This window comes from Phacochoerus africanus, chromosome 10 (assembly GCF_016906955.1).
Source record: "Phacochoerus africanus isolate WHEZ1 chromosome 10, ROS_Pafr_v1, whole genome shotgun sequence".
Taxonomy (NCBI): domain Eukaryota; kingdom Metazoa; phylum Chordata; class Mammalia; order Artiodactyla; family Suidae; genus Phacochoerus; species Phacochoerus africanus.
In genome coordinates, this window is record NC_062553.1 from 38,946,034 (window position 1) to 38,966,581 (window position 20,548).

Consider the following 20,548-nt stretch of genomic DNA (forward strand, 5'->3'; position numbering starts at 1 on the left):
TCTGTGATGGCCATTAGTCTTTGGGTCCCTGGCTCTTCCTCTGATTGAGGAGTTCTTACTGTCAAAGACAGAGCTGCCCAGACACACCCACCCCGGGTTGTGACTCCAAAGATGAAGGCAAGAGGTGGGAGGAAACGGAAAGTGCCTGGAGGCCATTTGGAGAGGATGGGTAGTGGTGGCAGCTGTTTCTAGGGGCCTTGGAGCTGCGGTCCCAGTGTGGGCAGGTCTGGGCTGTGTCAGTGCATTCTTCAGTATGCCCTTAGGCATTGTTTTGGTTGTGAAGCTGATGTGCTTGCTCCTCTGGTTTGTTTGCCTAGAGATGCTGTGAACTATCCAATAACCTTGAAAAAAAAAATTAGGAGTCCTCTTTGCAGCTCAGTGGGTTAAGCACCCCACATAGTGAAGATGCAGGTTCGATCCCTGTCTTTGTTCAGTCAGTTAAGGATCTGGCATTGCTGTGGCTGTGGCGTAGGCTGGCATCTGCAGCTTTAGTTCTCCCACTAGCCTGGGAACTTTCAGATGGCGCACATGTGGCTGTAAAAAGAAAGAAAGATTACTGTTTAAGTTAGCTAGTTGGTTTCTGATGCTCGAGACTAAGAATTTGGACAAATTCAACATCCAGACCTGTCACTGGTCAATACTTGGCAGAGGCCTTTGTGGAGAAGAGCAGTGGTCTGCCTTCCCATCCTGGTTGGACTCTGTTCAGAGTCCAAGAGTCCTGGCTCGAGGTGACCCAAAAGACTGAAGGGGGGACACAGGCGATGTCAGTGGTGGGAGCTGCTTTGCCGGTGGTCAGGCAGGACTCTGAGGCACACATCAGTCTTCCCACTGATGTTGCTATAGGGAGCTCTTCACTGTTGTAATCTCATCACATCTTGCCCCTCCACCACTCCCCCCAATTTTTGGAAGTATTAGATATGGAAATAATATTGGTAGAGTATTGATTTTGTTTAGCCAGAAATCATATCTGAAAGTCCTAATTGCTTTTTGGTTGACTTTGAGTATATTTTGCATTCTGTATAATTGTACCCATTTGACAAATGTGTGTGTGTGTAACCACTACTAAATCAGGATATAGAATGCTTTCATTATCCCTTGAAGTCAGTACTTCCCTACCTCCCACCACAGTTTTTTTATTTTTTATTTTTTCCCCCAGGGCCACACCTGCAGCCTATGGAAGTTCCCAGGCTAGGGGTCAGATTGGAGCTGTAGCCTGTGGCCTACACCACAGCCACAGCAACGCCAGATCCGAGCTGCATCTGTGACCTACACCACAGTCCACGACAATGCCAGATCCTTAACCCACTGAGTGAGGCCAGGGATCAAGCCCGCATCCTCATGGATGCTGGTCGGGTTCATTAACCACTGAGCCATGACGGGAACTCCAGTTTTTGGCTTTAAATATATATCATCTTAGGCTTAGTTGATTTTTCATTTTACTGTTCATGGGACATTACAGTATAAAAAGGTGTAATCACCTCTCTTTATTGAACTATTAAATAAAAAAAACCTATCATTAAGTAACCTATCGGATACTTAATGCTTTACCGCATAGAATTGGCTTGAGTTAGATGACTTGTTCCCTTGAAGGATTTTCTGGTGGATGACTTTTCTTGCTTCTCTTTGGCCGGAGGCATATACAGTGCTAGGATTTGCTCCTTGGATACGATGATGTCTTTTAATCATTATCAGGGTCAGGTGGGGAGGCAGGAAAGCATAGTAGTTCAGTATGGGCCTTAGAGTAAAAAATACCTGGGTTCAGATCCTCTTCTGCCTCTGTTAGCTCTATGACTGTGGATACATTACCCAACCACGCTCTGGAAGCCTCAGATTCCTCAGGTGTAAGAAGTACCTACTGCAGGGTATGGAGTGTTTATTGAACACCTGCTATGTGTCAGGCTGCTGTGTTCTTCATCTGTCTTGAAGGTCTCATTCGGGGGGGTGGGGGGAAGAGGCAGATAATAAGCAGGTGAGTCACGTAGTACATCAGATGGTGATAAGTTCATTAGAGGAGAATTGAAGCCAGGAAGGGGAGAGCACAGGTGCCCCTGTGGGGGCGGGCAGGGGGTGTGATTTTCTACAGCTTGGTCAGGGGAAGGCCTCACTAAGAAGGTGTTAAGACAAGGCCTGCTGGAGGTAAGGGAGCCTTCCAGGGAGTGGGGACACAAATGCAGAGGCTCTGGGGGCGGGCAGAGGGGAGCGGGGCTGTATTTGAGGAATAGCAAAGAGGCTGGTGTTCTTGGAGTGGAGTTGGGGGTTGAGTAGAGAGGAAGAAGTGATCCTGGGGATTAAATGAGATAAAACACGCGTCTTTGGAGAAATGCTTGGCACTTTTCTTTTATTGCTAATGATTACCATGGAATGACAATTTCCACATTAGGCTTTAAAGGGAGACCCTCGAGAGGAAAAGAGGTTGTAAGAAAGAAAGGAACCTAGTGAGTCATGTAGTCATTCACCAAACCTTTGAGGTTTCTCGTATTGCCAGGCGCTGGTGTAACACTGAGCCTGGTCTTTGTGTTTAAGGTGCCTCCTTCCAGTGGGTTTGGTAGTGGAGGTAGAGAGGTACTGGGCAGTTGAACAGGGGACAGGGCACAGGTAGGTGGGTGCCCGGAGTGCCTTGGGAACAAACCGGGAGTCACTGAAATTAGACCAAGGTTAGCTCTTGTCACGAAGCTTTAGCTTTGGAGTTGTATTATGTGAAGAAAGGGGGTATGTGCCTGGGGGTGGGTGGGAGGGGGCTTCCGAGCCACATGGGGAGGGCTGAAAAGAGGCACCAGGGAGAGAGAGGAGTCGGAGAAGGTGGGGTGCAGGGAGAGAGGAGGAACATGGGGCTGGGGAGCGGCTGACACCCACAGATCCATGCTGTGATTATCCCAGGGCAGCTGCAGCTGCCCTGCTTGCACTGACCCCATAGAATCCTCACCCCCGCCCTCTGAAATAGGTGGTGTACAAACTGTTAGCATCCCCATTTTACAGACAAGAAAGCTGAAGTGCAGCAAGGTAGCTGACCTTCTCAAGGTCACATAGATGGTAGGCGGGGCATTGAGACTCTAACTCAGGCATTCTGACTCCAGGGTTTAAGTGCCCCACCACTGCTTGTGAAAGAGTCCTATTTTATTTGTGCTCTTCATTTAATCCTTATGGTAACCGGACAGGTGTATGGGAATTCTGTTTGTCACTGGCCCATAAATGATGACAGCTGAGCTGGTTGATCCAATTTTCAATTTTCTCTTTTTGCTTTTGATTCTTTTCTTCTTGGAGCGAGTCGCCACGGATTGGGGTCTATGAATTCCATCTTTCCCACTCCTCTTCTTCCCCTCATTGCTGCCTTCTTACAGTGATGGTGGGCACTTAAAAATGGATTCTAGTTGGACAGCTGATTGCGGCAAAGACAAGTATTGCCATACTTTTCCTTTTTCTTTCTTTCTTTCTTTTTGTAGCTGCCCCTCAGCAGATGGAGTTCCCTGGGCTAGGGATCAGATCCAAGCCACAGTCGTGACCTAAGCTGCAGCCAAAACAACTCTAGAACCTTAACCCCCTTTAATCCACCAATGTGGGCCGGGGATCGAACCTGGGTCCCCACAGTCATGACCTAAGCCGCAGCCAAAGCGACGCTGGAACCTTAACCCACTTTAATCCACCGTCATGGACCAGTGATGGAGCCTGGGTCCCAGTGCTCCCAAGAGGCTGCCGATCCTATTGTGCCACCACGGGAAATCCGAAATAGTCATGTTTAATCTTCGATTCATTTTAAACAGATACCTGATCTCTATTAAATACTTTTTAAACACATACTTTTCATGTTATTTTTAAATATAAAAGATAGCTAACATCATTGCAGCAAAGCCAGAAAATGTACCATTTACCTTTTAGTGGAGCTACCAATGTCATTTTTGTGTATGTTAAAGACCTGTCACCTTGTTATCCCTTCTGCCCAGTCTTAACATTTTGATCTTCTAGGTTGAGCCTTAGTCTCTTCTATGTTCTTAATAATGAGGATGAAGAGTGAGCCTTTCTTAGCGCGTACGTAGTGTGGGCCGGCGCTTGGCACACACTGTCTCATTGAATCCTCACCATAGCCTCGTGAAGAGGGGCCTGCTATTCTGGCTCCACGGGTGAGACACTGAGACACAGGGAGGTTGGGTTACAGGCAGGGCCCCTCAGCCGGGATGCTGCAGAACTGGGACTCTAACCTAGGGCTGCGCTCTTTAACCTAAATCTGGGCCCTTCTAACATTAGATTAAAGGGCGAATTTTACTCTGAGCGATGGAGTGGATCAGTGTGCTTCAGTGGGTAGGGCGGGGTGAAGAGAATGAATCTAGGGCCTTTTGTACCCCGTCACGTTGGGAGAGCAGCCAGACTGGCTGTCCCGAAGTGGCCGACTCCTTTGAGATGGCTCCAGCAGGCCCAGGCTGTGCTAGGTGGCCTGCCGCCTGTCTCGTGCGGTGGCTTCTCCCAGCTTCCTCTACAGGTCCTGGGAGAGGTAGGAGGAAAGGCCAGCAGCAGGGCCTGCACGGATGGTTTCCCTTTGGATCCTGTGTTTGGTGAAAGCGCTGAGTCACCTATGATGACCTGCCTCCCTTTCCAGGCTCACCTTTCCGGCAAACATTTATTGATGAGAAGGATGGTCTAAACAGCTTCCTCGCTGCTGCTCTGTTGCTTCCCTGAAAAGCCTGGATTTGGGTCTTTTTTTCACCAGCCGAGTGTTCTGGTGAATGAGTCGGACCCCACTCTGGCCTGGGCTGAGATAATGAGCTCCAATGTGGATTGGCTGCCCGCCAGCCGGGATTGAGTCGGGAGAGTAGAACTCTCCTCTCTGGTGGCACTTTAGAGTTACCTGGGCTGCTTGAGAAGCCCTGTATTTGTTTTTTTGTTTTAGGGCCGCACCCACGGCATATGAAGGTTCCCAGGCTAGGGGTTGAATCGGAGCTGTAGCTGCCAGCCTCCACCACAACCACAGCAACGCGGGATCTGAGCCTCATCTGCAACCTACACCACAGCTCATGGCAACACCAGATGCTTAACCCACTGAGGAGGGCCAGGGATGGAACCTGCATCCTCATGGATGCTAGTCAGATTCGTTTTCGCTGAGCCACAATGGGAACTCTGAGAAGCCCTGTTTGTATTTGATTGATCTGGATTGGGGCCTGGGCACTGGCAGTTATTCAGACTCCCCAGGTTCTAATGTGCAGCTACTGGGTGAATTTTCAGTATCTTCCTGTATAAGCGAAGTTTGGTTTGGAGTGTGTGGGGAGAGGCTCAAACCCTCATGACCAACCCCCTGGGCCCTGCAGGCCATCCCCACCCTGCAATGCATAGCTGTGCTCAGTTGGCACCTGCTGGGCACCAGGTGCTGTACTAAGCACCTTGCAGCATGAGTTCTCTTGGTCCTTGCAGTATCCTTATGAGAACGGCACTGTTACTATCACTTTATAGACCAAGGAGTTCCTCCTTCTAACAAGGCCAGGCCTGTAGTATGAAGCTGACCTACAAACCCAGCTTTTTAGTTTTTTCTTGTTTTGCTGTGTGGAAGACTTGTCTTTTCTAATAATTCAGCCTTGGAGTTCCTGTCATGGCCTCAGGAGAAACAAATCCAACTAGGAACCATGAGGTTGTGGGTTCAATCCCTGGCCTCCCTCAGTGGGTTAAGGATCTGGCATTGCTGTGAGCTGCGGTGTAGGTCACAGACTCGACTCGGATCTGATGTTGCTGTGGCTGTGGTGTAGGCCTGTGGCAACAGCTGTAGCTCTGATTCGACCCCTAGCCTGGGAACCTCCATATGCCGCGGCCCTAAAAAGCAATAATAATAATAATTCAGCCTGAAATGTGAATAAATTTGATTTTACAAATGAGATATATACTTGTGGTGCCATCTAACATAGTTAAATGACTTGTCATGGAAAAGTGTAAATTGGTATCTCTAATACCAACTGAAATCAACTTTTTATAGTGTCAAAAGTAGACTTCATTTTTTGGTAGATTTTGAGTTATCTCATGTTGAGAAAAAATTCGGTTTTTTTGGCCACCCTCACAGCATGTGGAGGTTCCTGGGCCAGGGACTGAACCTGTGCCACAGGAGTGACAATGCCGGATCCTTAACCTGCTGAACTATCAGGGAACTCTTAAAACTCATTTTTAATGATCTTTTTTACTTAAAATTGCATTTTTCACTTTAAAAAAATCACATATACTGTGTATCTTTGAGCTCATACCCTGACTTGCAGTCTGACCTACTCTTTACACTCTAGCTTCTGTAACTTCCAGGCTGCTTAATAAGCAAATTGAACATTGCATTTTAAACGTGCTCAAGTCTCACCATCATAGAGTCCAAGCTCAACACTCCCTCAATCCCACATGCATTTCTGTGAAACTTCTGGAACAGTTGTTTGTGCCTGACATAGTCTAATCCCTCACCTCCTGCTCCATCCTTGGCCCATTCCATCCACGGCCTCAGTTCTGTCATCACAATCTTCACCGCAGTCACAGAGTAATGTCCACATCACTAAATCCAGTGACTGCTATTAAAGCTTTTATTTCCCTGTTTATTGGTACCTGTTACATGCTAGGCTTGTGCTGTTCTGGGTCTTGGGATACAGTGGTGAACAAAGCAGAGTCCCTGTCCTTGTGATTCTTGGGCTCCAGGGGGAATGACAAAGGATAAAGATAGGAATATATGAAATATGGTGATTAAGGCCTTAGGACTTGCTGAAGACTTGGAGCTTTTCCTTCCAAGCTGCGTCCACAAATCCCAAATCATGATTGCCATCTAAAGTCATTGTATGTCCTTCGTAGTTGGAAAGGGTCTGTCTTCCTTTCATTGACATTTGTAGCCTCAGAGTATCAGAAACCTGTATAAGAAAGAGGGCTTCTGTTTCCGGAAGGAAGGGCAAACCTAAACAGTAAACCTCAACAACAGTACACCATTGGCTTTAATGGCGACATTTTTTTTTTTTTTCCTTTTCTCATATCGCTCGAGTAACACTCAGGTTTCAGAGGATGGGCCATGGAACCCAGGCTTTGGAGAACCCCTGAGCCTTCCATGGTGGGGGGTGGGGGTGTCCCAGTTAGAGAGATGGAGTCCTCTAGGTCATGCTCCTGTCCTGCCACAGCAACATTTAGGATGAATGCTGATAACCTTTAATTTGGTCCAATTCTGTTTCACATTTTTGGCAGTGACATGATAATGACCCCCTATTCTGTCCCCCACCCCAAAAGCCTTTACTGAGCTCATCATTTTAATTGTCATCAAAATATATTTATAAATGTGCGTGTGGATAGTGCCGTATTCAAAACTTTTGTACCTGGGAGCATCGCTCACTGATTGGCTGGCTGAAGTTGAGCTAGTAATAAGGTACTTTCGGGAATCTTTAGTGACGAGGAAAGACGTGTACGTGAAAGAGAAATAACATTGGTGTTAGGTATCTTTTTTGCATCGTCTTTTCTCTTAAAAAACAAACAAACAAAAAAAAAGAGTTGGTAGATGGTTTTTGAGTTCACCAGTTTTACTGTCTTTTTATCCAATACCAAGGTCCTCTAGCTTTGTGTGCTTAATTATGAACAACCTGGCATGGGAAGTGCTCCTGCTTGTTTCCCCCGCTGGAGTGTGAAGATACCTAGACACTTGCTCTCATCAGAGATAAGTTAGAAAGGAGAAGGAGCTTTGGATTGGGAATTGAAAGATGTGAATTATCCCCATCTTGGCCACTGCTACTTGTCTGACCCTACTGGGACCAGCTTTCCTAGCTCCAGGGGAATTTCCCCTTTTTTTTTTTTCTGTCTTTTTGCCATTTCTTGGGCCCCTCCTGCAGCATATGGAAGTTCCCAGGCTAGGGGTCCAATCAGAGCTGTAGCCACCGGCCTACGCCACAGCCACAGCAACATGGGATCCGAGCCAAGTCTGTAACCCACACCACAGTCCACGGCAACACCGGATCCTTAACCCACTAAGCAAGGCCAGGGATCGAACCTGCAACCTCATCGTTCCTAGTCGGATTCGTTAACCACTGAGCCACAACGCGAACTCCCCAGGGGAATATTCGAGGCGAAATAGACAAAAGGACATGAATGTTAAGCTTCCCTCTCAGCTCCTGAAAGCAGTCTTCTGGTTTTCCTCCCAGTCATGTTTTGTATAGAGGTTAGTTCTAAAGTTCGTATGTAAGGTGAAAATCGCCAGTGTTAAAAATACTCCTGGCTGGGAGTTTCCGGCGTGGCTCAGCAGTAGTGAATCCGACTAGTATCCATGAGGACGGGGGTTCATCCCTGGCCTCGCTCAGTGGGTTGAGGATCCAGCATTGCTGTGAGCTGTGGTGGAGGTCGCAGATGCAGCTCAGATCTGGTGGCTGTGGTGTAGGCCAGTAGCTGCAGCTCCAATTCGACCCCTAGCCAGGGAACCTCTATATGCTGTGGGTGCGGCCCTAAAAACAAACAAACAAAAAATACCACTGGAAATAGTTTCAGAAGGTGCCTCTCATTGGAGATTGTCTCCAGTTTTACAGCAGTCCTTTCCTCCTGTGTTAGAACAGATCTTGGGTCCTCAGCCAGGTGCCATCAGAAGCAGCTGGCTTCTGTGTAGGTTATGAAAAATACATCTCTTTAAATCCTTGCCTCACACTGGGTTGTGCAATGCGCGGTGTATGACAGGCACATGGAAACTGAGCCAGCCCAGTGACATTCAGGCTCGCATTGCTGTCTCCTGCTCTTTAAGCAGAGGCCTCGAGGGCAGGTACCAGGACAATTGACTTTTCTTCTCTCTCTTTCTTCTCTTCGCCCAGCTAATTTTGTGTGTGCATCAAATGCGGATGTCCTACAATCCCATTGTACCCTCAGAACGTTGTCTCCACGTTTATTGCCACAGGCTGCCTTTCCTGCCACAGGCTGCTGTGGGCTCTCATCATTTCACACCTCCATCACTCCCAGGGACTTCATGAAAGGCCACTCTAAAGCCAGGCGGCGCACTTTCTGTAGGGCAAGTCTTTCTAAACAACTGATTAGAACACCTCCTGTGGCACCCAGACTTGAGCAGTGCTTCTCAAACTTCACCGGTGTCCTGCTCTGGCACAATTAAGTACTCCAGATTCTGGGAGCGTGACCCAGGCTGGTGAAATTTCCTTCAAGTCTTGTGCCATGTTTTTGTTTTCATATAGAACAGTTGTAGAAAAATTACCATTGGGTAATGACTGTTGAGCTGCTGCTTGACTGTGCCACGTTTATCTATTATATTTGCATACCCTCTGATGGCCAGCTGGAAATACAAGTCCTTAGGAGATGAAACTTGTAAGCAGGATGCAGAGCCGCCAGATTCCGACCTTGCCTGCCTTTTGAGTCCCCTCTGTTACCATGCTGCCCCTCACGTAGGAAGATATTTTGGTGTGAATGCGCTGAAATGTCCTGAACGTATTGATTTTAAGTCTTGATGCCTTTGTACCTGCATTCATTTATTCCTTGAGTATTTATTGAGCACCTGATGTGTGCCAGGTATTACTCTAGGTACCAGAGATATAGCAGTGGACAAGACCAAGTTCTGGATTTTGTGAAGCTTACATTCCGAGGCAAGATGAAGATGACAAACACATATGACATAGCGCCAAGTGGGACAAGTGCCATAAAGAGAAGTAAAGCATGGCAAAGTGATAGTGAAGAAGGGGTCCTCTTTGTTGGGTCTGGCAAGGTTCTGTAAGAAGATGAAATTTACATGACAACCTGGTGAAGTGTGAAAGCAAGCCATGTTCTTTAGAGGAAAGAGGGCTCCGTGCAAAGAGTACAGCATATGCAGAGGCCCTGAGGTAGGAGCGTGCTTGGTGTGTTCACAGAACAGTAGAAAGCTCACTGTGACTGAGAAGAGTGAGCAAAGGGAGGATGAGTAAGAGAGAAGATTGGATAGATGGGTAGAGGTGGAGTGTGCAGGGCCCTGAGTCCATGGTAAGCGCTTTTCTTTTGCCTTGAAGACCTTCCCCTTCCATCTGTAACTTTTGCATGAGGTTGGAATTATTGTATTTACGTATGTATGTATGCATGTATGTGTGTATGTATTTATTTTAGGGCTGCACCCGAAGCACATGGAGGTTTCCCGGCTAGGGGTCGAATGGGAGCTGTAACCGCCGGCCTCTGCCCCAGCCACAGCCACGCCAGATCTGAGCCCCGTCTGCGACCTACGCTACAGCACAGCAACGCCGGATCCTTAACCCACCGAGCGAGGCCAGGGATCAAACCCACATCCTCATGGATACTAGTTCGGTTTGTTACGGCAGAGCCACAGTGGGAACTTCCGGAATTAATTTTAATTGTTCCATGTGAGAGCTGGTTGCCCCTGTTTCCTGAATAAGTCTCTCTTCCCCGTTGATTTGAAATGGCATTTAATCATATGAATTGTACGTGTTCATATAGACAAGCGTACAGACATGCATGCAGACATGTTTCTTAGCTCTCTTCCACTGACTTGTCTTACTGCACATGTCCCGTACTGTAGTAATCATTGTACCTTTATACCAGGCTTTGGCAAACTGCAGTCTGTAGGCCAAATTGGGCCGACACCTATTTTTTTATAGTTAGATTGGAACAGCCACACTCATTTGCTTATGTATTGTTTATGGCTGCTTTTGAGCTGTAATAGCAAAGTAGTTGCCACAGAGATTGGCCCAGAAAGCCTAAAATATTTAAAATCTGGCTCTCTTCAGAGAGTGTACCAACCTCTGCTTTATATTACGTGTTGATATCTGATGGGGCAAGTCTTTCCTCATTTCTTCTTTTTCAGCAATTTCTTGGCAACTTAAGCATGTTTGTTCTTTCAAGTGAACTTTAGAATCAATATGTCAAGCTTGCTCGACTCCCTTCCGACTCCCTTCCTCTTTCCCCACCTCTTTTTTGGGGTAGGGAAGTGAGAGGCAAGGAGAATAGGAATTTGAATGCATTTAATTTGCAGTTTAGTAAAGGGCAAAGTGAGCACCTTAAAATACTGCTTTCCGTTTGAGGAATATGATATGACTGCATTTATGTATCAGTAAACTTTTATTGTTTCTTCATTTGGGTGTTGCATATTTAAGTTTATTCTTATATATATGATTGCTTTTTGTTGCTGTTAGAATTGAAATCACCTCCCAACTATATGCTATTTTATTTTACTTACTTACTTAGATTTTTTTTTTTTTTTTTCTTTCTAGGGCTGCACCTACAGCATATGGAAGTTCCCGGGCCAGGAGTCCAATTGGATCTGCAGCTGTTGGCCTACACCACAGCCACAGCAACACCAGATCCGAGCTGTATTTGTGACCTGCACTGCAGCTCAGGGCAGTGCCAGATCCTTAACCCACTGAGCAAAGTTATGGATTGAACCTGCGTCTTCATGGATACTAGTCGAGTTCTTAACTTGCTGAACCACAACGGGAACTCCCTCAACTATATTTTTCAAGTGACTCTTCATGGAGTAAAGGAAAGGTTAGGATTTTTTTGTATTTAAATTGTTTCTGACCCCCTTATAGAAGTGACTTCCTATTAGGACTATTGATTCTTAAATTTGATTCTTTTGCTTGATGGTCATTGTGGAATTTACCAATAATTGTTTCATTCCTAATATTTTTGTTGCTGTGTATATTGTGGGATTCTATACCCAGGGTAGTTTGGAGGAGGTAGACTTTGACCCTCTCATATTTTTGTGTTTTGTTATGTAGGTCACAGCAAATGATAGTTAAACACACACACACACACACACACACACACACACACACCTGGAAAAAAACAAAGAAACCCACAAACCCCAAAACAAACAAACAAACAAAAGTTGGAAAACTTTTTGCCCAGTCTGCATTTGTTGATTATTATAAGAATACACAGAAGATAATACAGGCCAACTGTTTATGAGTCTGGCTGTGTCTTTTTGCAGAGCTGTTTGTCACTTTTAATTTAGAGTGTAGGGTTTGCATGTCACACGGGAGAGTCAGACCCAGTGGCTGCTTAACTGTGGAGGGCCTTTGATCATGGACTGCAGTTGACTTAACCGAGCGCTTATCCTTTGGAATTGAAATATGAGCAGAAGGAGATTTTTATGAATCAGTTATTACTTTTCTAAATATGTTTTCTGTAAAGCATTTGATCTTTACCCTTTCCATCTAATCCTTAAGGATGTGAAATCTATTTTAGATTTCAAGGTCTGTTCCTTGCCCTGAGCACTGAACAGATGAACCATAAATTCAATATGTGTTAACCTTTGTGGATTTGTCTTTTAATGCCATTTTGGTCTTTTTTTCCCCTGAATTTGTGCCTGCTTTTTAGCTTCTTACCTTGGTGGAACCATTCTATTCAGGCTGCTGGTCCCTTCTCTTTTTCCTTTTTTTTTTTTTTTCTTGTGGTGACATGGTGATGAAGTGGTTACGGTAGTAGACACTGGGTATTGAATAGAGAATTACTGACACAGGTGATGTGTGAAATGAACCTTGTTACTCCCGTTGCCTGTGAAGTGAAACTTCAGGTACAGAACCGGATCTTAAATGCTCTTGTGTGTTTTCTCCACTGTTGAGGTGATTGCTCTTCCACCATCATGCCATCAGTTGGTGGTAGATGGACCTAGAAATGCCATCATAGGCTGCAGAGATGTTGCAGGCCGCACGCCTCATCAGAGGGAGCACCAGCATTGACATCTTTGATGTGGGGCTTGTCTTGGACCTACAGAAAGGAGAGACCATTTTAGTAGCTGTGTGGTATGGAAGATGGCACAGTGATAATTGATATCCTTTGTTGGCACTTACTATGGTCCAGGTCATTAACACTGGCTGTCTGCCCCATCCAAGGGTTGTAATCTTACTTTACAGCTGAGGATGTTAAGATTTAGGTCAGGAGTTCCTGTCGCACACATATATCCTGTCGTGGCGCAGTGGTTAACAGTTCTGACCAGGAACCATGAGGTTGCAGGTTCGATCCCTGGCCTCGCTCACTGGGTTAAGGATCCGGTGTTGCTGTGAGCTGTGGTCTAGGTCGCAGACATGGCTCGGATCCGCCGTTGCTGTGGCTCTGCTGTAGGCCTGTGGCTACAGCTCTGATTCGACCCCTAGCCTGGGAACCTCCATATGCCTCAGGAGCGGCCCTAGAACAGGCAAAAAGACGGAAAAAAAAAAAAAAGAAAGAAAGGGTTTAGGTTAAATAACTAGTAGATATGAGATTCAAACTAACTGTTAGTCTGTCAGGTGGTAAAGCACCGTGGTTTTGGTTCTTGGTAGAGGCTGTGTGTGTGTGTGTGTAAAGATTTAGCGATTTAAATCCTTTTAGATTCTCCTGTATTAATTTTTTTCTTTTTACAGCCACACATGCAGCATTTGAACGTTCCCAAGCCAGGGGTCAAATCGCAGCTGCCAGCCTACACCACAGCCATGGCAACACTGGATTCTTAACCCACCAAGCCAGACCAGGGATCAAACCTGCATCCTCACAGAGACGTTGGGTCCTTAACCTGCTGAGCCACAAGGGGAATGCCTCCTATGTGAATTTGACAGTTGAATTAACATCAGGGTGGTATAGCATGGGGAAGGTGTCTGGAGACTTCATTGCTGCAGTGATCTTTGCAAACTGCTTTCTCTCTTTCCTTTTTGTGTGGCCTCAGTGGCGAGAGAATCTAGACCTTTAAGTTTTCTGTTTTTGTTTTTGGGGGGCCCAGAGTTTGATCGATATTTTTAAGATGTTAATATAGTGTATTATTTGTCGTCTGGTTTTTAAATAGAGAGAGTACGGAAAGGGGCTTTATGGCTTGGTAGTAGATGCCAGGGGAGAGGGCAGCGGAAGATGAAGCTCCCTAAAGCCTTTGCAAGTCAGGAGGGCACTGCGATTCTAGCTTTAGAGCCCCTCATCCAGGTTTATGAACTATTAAGCGTAAGTACATAAACGCACACATATATCCTCAAACACCCCAAATGCTTTTTAATTCCTTTCTGTTTAGTTGCACTAATTAAAATGGAAAATCAAGGTTTTGCACACATTATGTCATCATTTACCTTAAGTTTGGCTAAATCATTCAGATGCCGAAAAATTAACACTGGTCTGTATTTGAGGCCCTGCTCTGGTTGTCTCTCAGCCAAAACCTCTGATTCTTTGGATCATTCTCCATGGCTGTGCCCGTGGTGTCAGGCCATGGGCTGTGCTGGGTGGGCTGGAGCCATGCCCCTGTATGCGGACATGGACAGCCTGCTGCTCCTGACAGTGATGGGTGAATGTCAGGGTTCTGCCGCCTGCTGGCGTCCCTGCCCTCCAGGCCAGCCCAGATCTGGATTCCTGGTGTGAATGTAGAAAAGAAAGTAAAGCTTTCTTAATACTGGCAGGCAAGTCAGCTTGCTTTCCAGATTCTAAGCGGCAGCCCGGAGAGTTCAGCACCAGTAGAAACAGCTTGTATTGTAGTGTCTGCTCTTTGCATCTGACATGTGTCCCAAAGAAAATATTCCAGTGAAGTGAGATTTTTTTTTTTCTTTTTTATCAGAATGGCATAACTTGGAAAGTTACAGTATCTTTTCAAGGTCACTTTCAGACTAATCTCTACTAATCTTTATGATAGTAAAGAAAAGGAACTAATGTAAATCCTGATATCTTATGAAAATGCGTCTCCTGATGCTTGTTCCTTCAGTGTTTACTTTTAAAATTTAACCTGGAGTTCCCGTCGTGGCGCAGTGGTTAACGAATCCGACTAGGAACCATGAGGTTGCGATTCAGTCCCTGCCCTTGCTCAGTGGGTTAACAATCCCGAGTTGCCGTGAGTTGTGGTATAGGTTGCAGACGCAGCTCGGATCCCGCGTTGCTGTGGCTGTGGCGTGGGCTGGTGGCTACAGCTCCGATTAAACCCCTAGCCTGGGAACCTCCATATGCCGCGGGAGCAGCCCAAGAAATAGCAAAAAGACAAAAAAATAAATAAATAAATAAATAAAATTTAACCTTAATACAGTATAATTTAATTTTTTATGGCCTTACCTGAGGCATGTGGAAGCTCCTGGGCCAGGGATTGGATGTGAGCCACAGCTGCAGCAATACCGGATCCTCTAACCCACTGTGCCAGGCCAGGGATTGAACACACACCTCTGCAGTGAACTGGGCCACTGCAGTTGGATTCTTAACCTACTGTGCCGTAGCAGAAACTCCTGATGCTTATTCCAATATGAGACTCTTCATAGACATTAAAAAAATTTAATTTTTTATTAAAGTATAATTTCCAATGTGCCAATTTCTGCTGTACAGCTAAGTGACTCATATATGTCTATATATTCTTTCTTTTTTTAGCAATCTTATTTTCTATCATGGTCTATCCCAGGAGATTGAATATAACTCCCTGTGCTGTGCAGTAGGACCTTATTGTCTGTTCATTCGAAATTAATAGTTTGCATCTGTTCATAGACTTTTTTTTTTTTTTTTGGTCTTTTTAAGGCCGCACCTGAGGCATATGGAGGTTCCCAGGCTAGGGGTCTAATTGGAGCTGTAGTCGCCAGCCTACAGGCTGCGTCTGCGACCTGCACCACAGCTCACAGCAACACCGGATCCTTAACCCACTGAGCGAGGCCAGGGATCGAACCCGAAACCTCATGGTTCCTATTCAGATTAGTTAACCACTGAGCCACAACAGGAACTTCTGTTCATAGACTTACAGTTTGTATTCACATAGCCTAATATGTAGGCAAGCATACTTAACTTTATGAAAAACATTTGAAACTGGAGATGCGAAAGCCTAAAAGTTTAACTTCGAGTTGTGTATTGTGCAGGATTGTAATATAGAGAAACTTGTTTTGTCTTGTGTGTATGATTGGGTGTGCAGTTCTGAAATGATTAGAGATGATCAGTGGACGAAGTCTTTGCTTTGGTCGTGTTTCTCTATGAGTTCTGCCTCTGTGTTTCTGATCCTTTGGTGCATTTTCCTATTGCAGCGGCAAGTGACTATAGATTCCATCCCAGGGCCCTGCCTCTCACCCAGAGCTTGCAGGACAGGCTTTTCATCTGTTGGTGTTTGTTAAATAGGAGGGGGAGGCCCTTAGGCTCCGTTTCTGTTCTGTGTTGTATAAGAGCCAATAAAATAAGTATCTTGTGAGAAATGCTGGATGATTGAGATGCTTTCCTGTTCCTTTCTTGCCAAGAGCTTGATGTTGTGCTGGTAATTCTGGGGAAGAGAAAGAAAGTGCACACATTTCATTTGCGATCTATCTTCTGTGTGACTTGATTAATTTGTTAGCATTATTGCTATTTTTCTATGAAGCTCAAGTTCTTTGCTGATAAGATATTATAACTGCTGAAGTATTTTTGTCTTACTTTACAGTTCACATGAAAATTTCATGAACTTGAACATCCGGTTGGGAATTTAATTTTATTGTCACGTGTTTTTTCTAGGAGATCGCTTGATAGTTGCATGTTGTGTCTTACTAATAAGTATCAAATTAATGGAGATAATATTCAGTTGTGTCAAAACATTTGTATGTCTTCGCTTCTGAGCTTTCTTTTTTAATAGTCTTTGCAGTATGGGAAATAAATGACACTGAATTTTCCCCTTTTTCTTTTAAAGACTTTCAGCTGAACTCTCATCTCTCAACACTGGCAAATATTCATAAGATCTACCACACCCTTAACAAGCTAGTAAGTCGATCTTTTGAAGACAAAACTACCAGCTGTTTAAAGTACTTGTTTTAAGTGTATTTGATAAAAATTTAGATTACGGATGTTACGATAACTGTTGTTTAGGAAAGTACTGCATTTTAAAACTTACTGTATGGTCTGTGACTTCGTGGTAATAATGAACATATTTCTTGCAGAACCTAACAGAAGACGTTGGCCAAGACGATCACCAAACAGGTATCTATACATGCTAACAATACTTAATTTTAAATAAAATTCCTAGTATAACATTATGAAGGAGAAGTGCTACCTAAGTGTGTAGGCTAAGAATGTATGTTGCATGTGTTTGTTGACTTGAGATGTAAGATGAGTTGATGGGTAGGTGGGGGGTGGGATGTGTGTGTGTGTTGTGTAGGTCCTGAGGATTTCTGAATGGGCAAATTGAAAGTTGATTACTGTCAATAATTCTCTCTTCCTGTGCTTCTCAAACTCTAGCTGCCATTATAATCACCCGAGGAGGGCTTCTTCAAATGGATTGCTAGGCTCCACCCCCAGTTTCTGTAGGTTTGGGATGGAGCCCCAGAGTTCATTGCTTTTTAGGGCCATACCCACAGCATATGGAAGTTCCCAGGATAGGGGTTGAATCGGAGCTACAGCTGACAGCCTACACCACAGCCACGGCAACTCAGGATCCAAGCTGCTTCTGTAAACTACACCAGAGCTCAAGGCAGCGCTGGATCCTTAACCCACTGAACCAGGCCAGGGATCGAACCTGTAACCCCATGGTTCCTAGTGGGATTCGTTTTTGCTGCGCCACAATGGGAACTCCCCAGAGTGCATTTCTAACCAGCTTCTAAATGATGCTAATGCAGCTGGTCTGGAGACCACACTTGGACGACACTTCTCTATAAACTGTGGCTGATCATTTAAGTTCAGAAACTTGCACTTGATCTGTAGTTATGAAAACTTTCAGCAAAAGTTATTAAAATATATTTTACAGTTTTTGAAAATTACCACAGTAATATATGATTACATACTTGTTAGAGTCTTGTGCATAGCACACAAGCAAATGGAATAGAAAGCCTTCTTCATGTCTCCCAATCCAGCCTTCCTCCAGTATGCTGTTTTTTGGTTTTTGGCGGGGGGGGGGGGGGGGGGTTAGCTGTAGCATGCAGTGATTACATGGGGGATCTCAATTCCCAGAGCAGGGATTGAACCTGGGCCACAGTGGTGAAAGCACCGAGTCTTAGCCACTAGAATACCAGGGAACTCCAGCATGCTGTTTAATGTTTTTTCTTTCAGACACTTTTGTTACCTGCATGTATTTCTGTAGTAGCAGGTTTTTTAAAATGTAGCATTGATGAGCTCATACTGTACTATGTAATATAGTACTATCCAACTGTATAGCATCACTCTTTTTTCATTTAATTTTTTACTTAATGGTGTGTCTTGGATGTTGTTGGGGTTGAGAACTCTCCCCCTCCCTTCCCAGATTGGTTCAGAATCAGTTGAACATTAGGCACAAGGTGGAGATTGAAGTAGCAGTTCTGTTGGAAAACGCAGCTTAGGTGAGCAGCAGGAATGCAGAGGCTTGTCAGTATTTTTCACCTTGAGTAGCTAGCCTTGCACATAGTCCAGCCACAGCTAGTTAAGTACAGCACACCTTCCGGCCCCTCTCTAACCTCCTCCCTGCCTATGACAGTGCAGGGGTTCTAGCTTCTGCTGGCAGGCTGATCTGAAAGGGCATTCAGGAGAGGCTGGGCCCCTCTGCTCAGTTCCTATCCCCTGATCACTGCTTAGGTCAGACCTTCCTCCAGGTTATTTGACATCAAAATATTGCACCTGAAGGTGGCAGTTTAGTAACTGTAAGCTATAATTAAGGAAGACGAAAGTAGGGGGTGTATTTGGCCTCACGACTCCTCTTTTGGAGCCGTGACAGTGGATGTGTTTGCTTTTTGGTGTGTGACTTGCTGGCGCAGTGTCTGGTACCCCGGACGTGCCAGTCAGGGTCAATCAGCGTTCGTCATTTCTCAGAGTAGTCCATTTCATTGACATTTCCCCATCTGGTTGTAGCATCACTTGTGATTACCACATCTGACAGAGTACACTTTAAAAATTAAACAACAGAAAATCTGTAATGTTTGGAAATCTGAGAAGGTTCATCACTGTAGTGCCTCTTCGAATCTCTTAGCCCACCGGTAGTCTGAGCCGTTTCTATAACAATTGTATATGGAAGAGCCAAACTAAGGGCAAAAGAAGCCAGTATCTTCCTGCTCTGTTTCCTTTAACACTTTTCTGTAGTGCTTTCAATCTTCCTCTTACCAAAAAAAAAGAAAAAAGGAGAGAGAGAGAGTATATGTCAGCATTGGAGAAGTAGCCCACAGTACTGGGAGTGAGTTTGAAAACCCAGAGAGGATCCAAAAAAAAAAAATGATGAAGGATGGAGGATGATAGATATCGGAAGTCAGTGTTATTTAGATTATTTAGAGAGAAAGGAAAGGAAGTTTTTTGGTCTCAAGTGGTAGGATAAGAATTGTGCTTTTAGACACTAATAGTTTGACTGAAGCAAGCAAGTAGTTCAGTGATCTGTTCAAGAAAATGAAATAAAATATTAGGTACTGGTAAAATGTCTTGAAATGCCTCAAGTTGTCTTATTTGTCAACTTGATTGCTTTATTTTTGTGACACTGCTCAGTGAAAAGTGAGGTAAAATAGCTAGTAAAAAGTATTGATGGGAGTTCCCATCGTGACTTAGTGGTTAATGAATCCGACTAGGAACCATAAGGTTGCCGGTTCGATCCCTGGCCTTGCTCACTGGGTTAAGGATCCATGTTGCCGTGAGCTGTGGTGTAGGTTGCAGACTCGGCTGGGATCCCGCATTGCTGTGGCTGTGGTGTAGGCCAGCGGCTATAGCTCCAATTAGATCCTTAGCCTGGGAACCTCCGTATGCCGCAGGAGCAGCCCCCAAAAAATGGCAGAAAGACCAAAAAAAAAAAAAAGTATTGAAGTGGTGGAATGAACCATATAAAATGTTATTAAGTGAGTCAAGGCTATGTGATACCACAGCCTTATTAAAATGAAAATGAGTGAAATTTTTGTCCTGGAACATGCAGTTATACTAAGTTTGGAAAAGTCAGAAAAATTCTCTAATTGTATAGACCTCTTATTTGGGGATGACTAGGAACTGGGCACACAATTTAATATGTCTTAGAAAAAAATGAATGATGTTTTTTATTTGAGTCTCATAAGAAAAAATATTTTTTAAAAAAGCAGTAGAGCACTACTTAGATACCATTTATTGAGCATAGCATGCTTGGAAAGTTCTCTTGTGGCGCAGTGGGTTAAGTATCCGGTGTTGTTACTGCAGCAGCTTGGGTCGATCCCTGGCCTGGGAACTTTCACATGCTGCAGATGAGGCCAAAAAAAAAAAAAAAAAGAATAACTTGATTAGTTAAATTATTATCAAAACAGCCAGCGCATAGGTCTTTGGTCTCTTCCAGGTGAACTCGTATTGCTCTTTAAAATTGATTTTTTTCCTGGGACAAAAAAAAAATCTTGGCGGTATTTCTGATTTTTTAACGTAGGAAGAATAGCTGTATTCATGGACTCCTGATTCATCTGAAAATGTTGTCAATAGAACAGTTTATTTGTTCTCTTTAACACTGAACCAAAAAGAAATGAACCTGAACTCAAATCATGGGGAGTTCCCTGATGGCCTAGCGGTTAAGGATTTGACACTGTCACTGCTGTGGCTCAGGTTCAATTCCTGGCTTGGGAACTTCTGCATGCTGTGGGGGTGGCCAAAAAAAAAATAATAATAAGCCTGAATCAAATTATAACCTTTGGGTGAAAAGCTATAATCAATTTTTATTGTCTTTTGAGCTCACAAACATCTCAGCATCAAGACAGAGCTTCTAATGATGGGAGAGTTGAGAGGGTTGATTTCAGAGTCACTGTCCATCTAATGTAGAAACATTATAGACGGGACC

At 44.7% G+C, this 20,548-nt stretch overlaps 1 protein-coding gene across 2 annotated transcripts in view; it reads left to right on the forward strand.

Annotated features, from left to right (window-relative positions):
• DCUN1D4 (defective in cullin neddylation 1 domain containing 4) overlaps nucleotides 1-20,548 on the forward strand; it is a 73,071-nt gene that overhangs the window by 9,150 nt on the left and 43,373 nt on the right. For both annotated transcript variants that reach the window (XM_047798696.1, XM_047798697.1), the window contains exons 2-3: nucleotides 16,511-16,581; nucleotides 16,758-16,797. In XM_047798696.1, coding sequence (XP_047654652.1) covers nucleotides 16,511-16,581; nucleotides 16,758-16,797 — 111 coding nt within the window. The remainder of the gene's footprint in view (nucleotides 1-16,510; nucleotides 16,582-16,757; nucleotides 16,798-20,548) is intronic.